General features: G+C 38.2%; 1 protein-coding gene across 1 annotated transcript; it reads left to right on the top strand.

The window, feature by feature from the left end:
* Positions 1–1,973: 1,973 nt before the first annotated feature.
* On the top strand, positions 1,974–8,268 carry ube2ib (ubiquitin-conjugating enzyme E2Ib). Its single transcript, XM_028039018.1, has 7 exons — positions 1,974–2,123; positions 3,480–3,555; positions 3,638–3,721; positions 3,949–4,021; positions 4,593–4,702; positions 4,781–4,860; positions 7,521–8,268. The coding sequence occupies exons 2-7, from the start codon at positions 3,490–3,492 to the stop codon at positions 7,582–7,584; spliced, it is 477 nt and encodes a 158-aa protein (XP_027894819.1). The 5' UTR covers positions 1,974–2,123; positions 3,480–3,489; the 3' UTR covers positions 7,585–8,268.
* The last annotated feature ends 4 nt before the right edge of the window (positions 8,269–8,272 follow it).

Here is an 8,272-nt window from a genome sequence, read left to right on the forward strand (position 1 = left end):
TAACTGGAAGCAACCAATCAGAAGCAGGAGGTGGGTCTTAGCACTGTCAATCATGCTTGTGAATGCTATGCTAGTTAGCTTAGTGCCCGATAATGGTGGAAAATTTGTTTTTATATAACAATGAGTTGTTGGAACATTTAAAAGCACATTCACTAGATTGATTGACAGCACTTAGCCCCTCCTTCTGGCTCTGGTTGGTTGTTTTTTGTCGGGAGTGGTACGCTTCTTCAGATGGCAATAATAGCTCAGGGAGGAGATCAAATTTTTCACATATTTGACATGGTGAAAGTTTTAATAAATATGTAAAAATATCTAAATATATTTTTTAGAAAAGTTACATACTGCAGTTTTAAGCCCCGCCTCCTTCAGTCTTCAGTATCCAACATTAATAATCATTCATCTGATGGACAAACTTATCAAATCTGTAGCTGAATATTTTTAAGTGCCCAGTTTGTTTTGCATTGGAGTCACAGACACCATAATGCATGACTGACCGTCACTGATTCCAGTCAGTGGGAGTGAATGTGTCATTTCTTCCTCCAGCTAACTGCTGCATCAACCAACATGGTTCTCATATCACTACATGGATCACTTCTATATGATCTTATGCAATGTTAATGTACAAACTAAGTATGAGGGGATTAAAGATAGATCTATATGGTCTTGCATAAATAAACCCAATAAAAAAGTTGTCATACATAACGGTCTGTGTATTTTTATTTCATTTACAGCTTATATCTAATTCTTTTTTCTTTTGGTTTTTTTGGTTTGTAAACTTTTTCAATTTACAAACACATCAACCAAAAGCATCTTTAGCATCTTTTTTCAGTTTCAATAAAAATCAGATTTAGTTGACATAAACCTTGATGCAGAAATAAAGCCAAATACTGAAAAAAACAAACTGCCCCGTTTTTAAATTGCAATTTAAAGTTAAAGTTTAAACCGCCACTGTTGGATGGATTTGTTTATCATTGGATTCACTCATTCCCATTTTAGTTTTTTGTGACTTTGTATTATTTTTTAAAAAGTTGATTGCTAAAATACACTGTTCAATGGGAAACTGTTGAATTAAAGAGTCTAGGCGAAGTAGATTTTTTTTTTTATCACACTTTGTACCATTTTTTTATGTTATCATGTAAGGCCAAATAATTTTGATTTTCACTCAATATATAGTATTGTTTATGGTATTATGAATTTATTATATATTTCAAATTAAAACTATTCACCTCACTGGAAATGTGAATAATGCCGTGAAAAATGCATGCAATACTGTTTCAAGTTTTTATTTATTTATTTGCAACACGATGAAAAAATCCCGAGGGGAGTTCTCATATTTCACGCATGAAGTGGTTAATCAGTGACTCATCACTAAAATTGCGGAGGTAAACGGTGACCTCTAGCGTCATATCGTTGAAATTCGTTTTAATGCCCTAGTAGCCTGAAATAAATGCCTGTTTAAATGTAAAATAATACTTAAAACTCTGTAATACGTGGGGTGGTTAAGGTATTTAAAATTATCTGTCGTTCAGAAATGAAAGGTGCTTTTTATAGTGACCGCGTCACGTTTTGGTTTGTCTTTTAGAGGAGTTTAACGGTCTGCGATCAAAGACGACACACGGAACAAGATAGAAACCTCCCAAGATCTATCAAAGAGACACTTTGGGCCTTTTTGTTGACTGAAGAGACTGAAACACTTTACTCGACATAAAAGGTTGAACATTTTACAAAAGTATACGTCAACCATATCGAATACAAAATAAATAGAATCCCTTAACCATTTTCTTACCTACAAAATTAAACTTGGTATGAATCTTGATGTAACGATGTATTAGTTAAACTGTCGCAAAAAATATGAGCGAACAAGCAACAGCCGTATAGTCGTCCTCTGTTGCCTGGATAATTTATTAAAAACAGAAACAAATGAGGGGGAAAGCTCTCCTGGAGGGAGTATTTAAACAAAACCGGAAGTGAGGTGCGGATGACTGCGTGGTGTCGCTGTTTGAGGCTCGACTCGGAGCGGGTGGATTTTTTCGGGAGGGAAACTTTATCGGGTTTAACGGGATCCGAGCTCCATTAATTCATTTCGCTTAATTAGCAGAGCCAGTGCAGCCGTACTGACAGAGGTAAGAACCGACCCCGATGGCTTTTATCTCTGCTTCTTTGTCGTGTATCGTGATATTTTCGCCCCCTTCACTTTGCGCCATTTTCGCTAGTTTGGTAACGCATAAATGTGCGCCTTTCAGCTCTTTGTCTTTATTCTTTAACGCTCTGCGACATGTTTAAATCCTCGGTGCTTTTCTTCCTATTTTTTTCCAGCTAAAACGGGGTTATAAACGCGTTTTTCCGCCCGGTGGATGGCAGTGATTACTTTCCGCTCGTCCTAAATGGTCTAAATCAAGTGCAGTTGCGCATTTTTTGTGCTGCATCAGGCCGTGGCAGACGCTAACTGCGCCAGCGCCTGTTGGGATGTAGCACAATTCTGGCGCACATGAGTTAGCTTATCAAGCTAACAGGGTAGCATGCTAATCAATTAGCATTGGCGGTCAGTTTGTGAATGTTTTAGGGTGACTTTACCGGGACATTACAAAGTCAAAGTATTTTGTATCTTTTTATGCTCCAAACTTAGCGGAAAACATTTCCGGTTCAGTTCTAACCACCGGCTAACTTGGCTAGCCTTCCAGACATGTCGGATAAAAACGCTGCTTTCGGTCTTTCTCAGCCTAAGAGCCAATAAAAACCCGCCAGTTTTTAACTTCAACAACAGTGAAGCTGTGTATGAATCTAGTGGACGGCGTGCTGATGCTTTGGAGTAACTGTAAACATTTTGTTTCTACTTTATCTTATTTAACCGCCGTTGCTATAGAGATGGCGACATTCCATCAGAGCATCATAATTTAATGTTTTGAACGGACTTAAAGCAGTTTGGCAGGTTATCAACAAATTAAATCAAACTGTAAATGTATCAGGGTGTCATTAAAACATCTAAATGGACACAGATGTAAATATGTACCAATGTTTAGCTTTTAATGTAGCAAACTAGTTAGCATCCCATTGGAATATGTTTATCTTAACATAAATCTTTAGACGGTTTCTCTGATCTGTGATCAGATGTTTAAGTGGTTTAATGTTTTTGTTATAAATTAAATGCATCAAAACCAAGACTCAACACACAAACCAGCAGTATTTACTATGCGGATGCACCAATATTCCTTTGGAGCCGGTTTCAGTGTAAATTCATTCCTTTTTCTCCAAGGAGAAAAAATAATATTTTGTTTAAAGAAACCAAATAAAATGTAGGAGCACAACCTTTCCAGTTTTATCAGACTCAAAAGGTTAATAAAAATACATGTTATTGTCCTGGAAAAGCCTCACTTATTGCTCTTTTTCTGTTTATTAATTTGAGATCATTTTACACCCTGCTCCTACTTTTTATTCTTGTAAAAGCTGCTAATAAATATTTCTTTACATTTTAGCTCCAGGAGTCTAAAAATGTCAGGCATTGCATTGAGCCGGCTTGCACAGGAGCGCAAGGCATGGCGGAAGGACCATCCGTTTGTAAGTCCCTCTCAGAAAACTCACCTGTTGAGTTTCATGTAATGATTCGTCTTAATTCTGGTATATATTTCTGTTTTTCCAGGGATTTGTAGCCGTTCCAACAAAAAATCCAGATGGAACCATGAATCTCATGAACTGGGAATGTGCTATTCCTGGGAAGAAAGGGGTAAACTCTCCTGTTGTTGTAACTCAGTAGAGAATTCCCACAGGAAAAATGTTTTTTCCCCTGTATTGGTTGCATGAATTATTAAACCGTTCCTTTATTTAAAACTTGAGGCCAACAATCATCAGACACAGATCAATGAATGTTTCTGTTTCCAAATCGATGAAATCTTCTGTAAAAATGGCCGCCTGCGTCCTGCTGCGCTGACTAACAACTCCGTCTTTTCCCAGACTCCGTGGGAAGGAGGTTTGTTCAAACTGCGGATGTTGTTCAAGGACGATTACCCATCATCGCCTCCAAAATGTGAGTCCTTCGACCCGCCGTGACCCTGCAGGACACGAAGAGCAAGCAGCAGAGCTGCACCGCGCCCGGCTGTGGTCACTGAAATCCACACATAAATTTCAGTTTTCGTTTGCAAATTGTTAGCAGAATTTTTAAAATCCAGCAATTGTTACATTTCAAGGTTCATAGAAAGTCAGAAAGTTAATTTAAATAGTTTCCATTCTGGGTATTTGAAATAGAAAATCACCATAGAAACTTTTATTGGATTTTTATTTATTTTTTTTATTTATACTTTTTTAAACAGTAGAAAATAATCTGGAATAGGTTTAAGTCTGGAAAATTTAGATTTTCTTGTTTTCCTTTCATGATCTCAGTTAGGGATGATTTGTTTAGTAATCAAATATTCTTTCAAGTAATTTTCTAGATTTTAATAGTTTGAGTTGTAATAATCCTTAGATTATTAAAATGCTTTTTATAGTTTCATGAGTCACTTTTTAACAAAAGTCGTTTTGAACTAAAAGAGATTGTTAAACATGCAGAATCGGTGCTGAATGTTTCCAGCTGGCAGTAAAGCGTTTTGTTTTCATTCCAGGTAAATTTGAGCCGCCGCTCTTCCATCCCAACGTTTACCCGTCGGGGACAGTATGCCTATCCATCCTAGAGGAGGACAAGGACTGGAGACCGGCCATCACAATAAAGCAGGTCAGGATTATTACCGCAAACATAAGTATCAACATCCTGAATATTTAAAATCAGTTAATGTTTATTACTGTTGTTTAGATCTTATTAGGTATCCAGGAACTCCTAAACGAGCCAAATATCCAGGATCCAGCCCAAGCAGAGGCTTACACGATCTACTGGTGAGCAGCTGGACTGCAGTCTGAACCCTTTATTGTTATAGAGCGTTTTAGCTCAAGGCAGCTCAACGTGCTTTAAATGATAAAAACATCAGATTACAGCAGCAAAGTGAATGAAAAAGTTCTAATCCAGACTAAAATTAATCTAATCAGTTTCTTCTGAATCAAAAGCAGCTCTAACCAGCTGGATTTACTCTAGATTTAAGGAACTCAGAGTTTCAGCTGTTTGTTTTCTGGAAGTTTGTTCCAGATTTGTGGCGCATAGAAGCTGAATGCTGCTTCTCCATGTTTGGTTCTGGATGCAGAGCAGAACCAGAACCTTCACACCTGAGAGGTCTGGATGGTTGATCCAGCAGCAGATCTTCAATCCGTTCAGTGATTCATGAACTACCTGCCGTAGTTTAAAGTCTGTTGTCTGTGAAGGACTAGATCCTGGTGGTGTAGGTCCTGGTGGTGTAGATCGGGGTGGTGTGCTCTATCTTCCCGGTTTTAATCAGAACTCTAGCAGCAGCGTTCTGGTTCAGCTGCAGCTGGAGGATTTTTTAATTTTAGTCAGACCTGTACCGACGCTGTTGCAGTAATAAATGCGACACATGGATGAGTTTCTCTGGATGTTTGTGGAACATTAGTCCTTCAATCCTGAAATGTTCTGCAGGTGTCAGAAGGCCGACTTTATAACTGTCTTTATGTGGCTCTGAATGTTCAGGTTCTCTGGTTTCTAGTGTTTTGATGTCAACTAAACCTCCAAGGTTTAGTTTAGTCTCTGTTCTCAGAGACTTCAAAATAGATTTTATTTGTTGTTTTGTTTATTTATTTTGGACATTTAAAATGTCTTCCACTTCCAGTGTTAAATGTTCATCAGAATTTAAAGTTCATTGATTTGTGAGAATGTGTTCTTGCATTATTAATTATCATTATGTTGCTGGAAAATGATTTCAAAACAACAATATCTTAAAGATCATTTCAGATCTTTTTATCATCCATTCTTTTCTATTTTGTTGGCCACATTTTTACCACTCTTGACTTGTGGGTCAAGGGCCAAACAAAATCATTTCAAGGGCCACAAATGGCCCCTGGACCACACTTTGGACACCCCTCATCTAGAGTCCAGATGACGTCTTTGGTTCTGGCTGGTAGAACTCCGGTTCTGTTCTGGATCTCTGATGTGCCCAATAAAATTTGGTTCATTTTTTTTAAGTTAAAATGTTTTGTTCTGCCGTCAGATTATTTCACTTATAACTACTTACTTTTTTCATCAATATTATTATTAGCTCCTATTTGTTGCTGAAAAGTTACTTACAAGTTAGTTTTGTCTTAAATTAAGTGGAAAAGCTGTTTGCAGTAGAAACTAGATTTAAAGTACTGTATTTTCCGCACTATAAGGCGCATAGAATAGACTCTACAGTAGAGGCTGGAGTTACATTATGCGTCCATTAGATGGAGCTGCACTAAAGGGAATGTCAACAAAATAGTCAGATAGGTCAGTCAAACTTTATTAATAATTACAAACCAGCGTTCTGTAAACACCATTCCCAAAATGAATAAAAAGCTGTTTTATTATTTTCCCGAGGTAAAGTCAGTGACGTGGTATTTTTGTGACACAGTTTATCTTTTAACAACATCAAGGTGTAACATATAGTGGAGGGGAACTTTTCCTCGATTCAATAAACACGTAAAAAACAGCCTGATGCTGTTACGGTAAATCAAACGTTAGTGCGATCACAATATATATCCACTTCCACTATAACCATTGATTGGTTCATGTTAAATTCTCTGGCTGCTGCTCTGTTCCCGTGTTTTACTGCATCACTGATCGCCTTGAGCTTAAACTCTGCGGCGTAAGCTCGTCTCTTAATAGGAGCCATTTTGGGGTCTTTACACAAAACCCAGCCTGCACCGCGCGCTTCTTCTTCTACTGGGGAAATGAAGTCGGCGGCTGCTTACCGTAGTTACGAGACCTGTTGTGGCTCAATATTGGTCCATATTTAAGGCGCAGCGGATTATAAGGCGCACTGTCGGCTTTTGAGAAAATTGAAGGTTTTTAGGTGCAACTTATAGTGCGGAAAATACGGTACTTTTACGTTTAGTTTTTGCCGTGTTTCCAAAATGAAGTTAGAAAACTTCACCTTGAAAATGCAGGAAAGGACTTTGAACTTAGAAACTTAATGTAATGTTTTGATCCAATCAGGAAAGAGTAACAGTGCCTGAACTGTGCAGGTCAAACGTATCATGATATTAGTCTGTCATATCAGTCTTATCAATAATTATTGATTAGTTTTTTGTTTTAAATCTCTTAAAAACTCCAAGCTGTTTTTTTTTGTTTTAAGTTTTGAGGAACTTGAAACTGATTCAGTTCCAGTTACTCGGCAGGTTGTTGCTAGGTAACCGAGATTTGGGGGAACTTGAAACTGCTTCTTACCCAGCAGGTTGCTAGGCAACCAGAGAATGAGTGAGTCAGTAGATTCCACCAACCTGGAATATTCTGCATTCTGAATATTGTCAGATGCTACTGGTATTGATAGGGCTTCCATCACTATATATATATATATATATATATATATATATATATATATATATAAATTTATTTTATTGATTTATTGTCCAGAACTGATCAAATTACACGTAATTTTAACTGATTTTCTCTGTAATTTCCTTCTTTTCAGCCAAAACAGAGTAGAATATGAGAAAAGAGTTCGAGCACAGGCCAAGAAGTACTCTCCGTCGTAAGAGGCGCCGGCTCGGCTCGGCCCGGCACCGCCGCGGCTGAAGGAACGGGTTTAAGGAGAAGCGCCCCCTACCTGGCCTCCATGAATGTGCCCCTCTCACACCGGGACTCGCTCACAGACTCGTATTTAAACTCCACATTCGGTGCCATCCGTTCTTCCTTCGCCTGACCGTTTGGTTCCGACCCGCCGGGCGGCTCGGCGCCGGGAGGGGACGCTCGTTTCTTTTTAAACGTTGTCTTATGTGGTGCCAGGGACGCAGCTTCGGTTTCTCCATCAACTCCACGCTGTCTGTTCATGGAAGTAAAGTCTTTTTTTAATTTTATTTTTTTGCTCTTTCACAGGGTCTCTTCCTTTTTTGTTTTCCATAAATTTAATGTAAAAATCGGCTCATTTCATTGTCAGTATTTGATCTGCTGTATAATGAATGGCACTTTTATACTGTTGTATCCCACTAGTGTCTCTAGATGGTCCAGTCTAATTTTCTTTCCCAGGTTTTTCTATTCAGCATGCTGTAATATACGATAGATCTGCTGCCTTGGCTCTTTGTTATTCAGAGTGTTGCTATGGGATACGTAAAAATGGCCGCAGTAACTGAGGCAGGTAGGCTTACTTCTGTACTTTAAGGTTATATGGTGCTTTGTTCATGTATGTGTTTGCTTAATAAAACTTTCTATAAAACCTTCAACTTG

Source organism: Xiphophorus couchianus, chromosome 2 (assembly GCF_001444195.1).
Source record: "Xiphophorus couchianus chromosome 2, X_couchianus-1.0, whole genome shotgun sequence".
NCBI lineage: Eukaryota > Metazoa > Chordata > Actinopteri > Cyprinodontiformes > Poeciliidae > Xiphophorus > Xiphophorus couchianus.

Bases quoted from the DNA above. Each gene is read 5' to 3' on its own strand.
- ube2ib (XM_028039018.1), top strand. From the start codon at position 3,490: ATGTCAGGCATTGCATTGAGCCGGCTTGCACAGGAGCGCAAGGCATGG. The intron at 3,556-3,637 runs GTAAGTCCCTCT...CTGTTTTTCCAG, and splicing joins GGCGGAAGGACCATCCGTTT to GGATTTGTAGCCGTTCCAAC. The intron at 4,861-7,520 runs GTGAGCAGCTGG...CCTTCTTTTCAG, and splicing joins GAGGCTTACACGATCTACTG to CCAAAACAGAGTAGAATATG.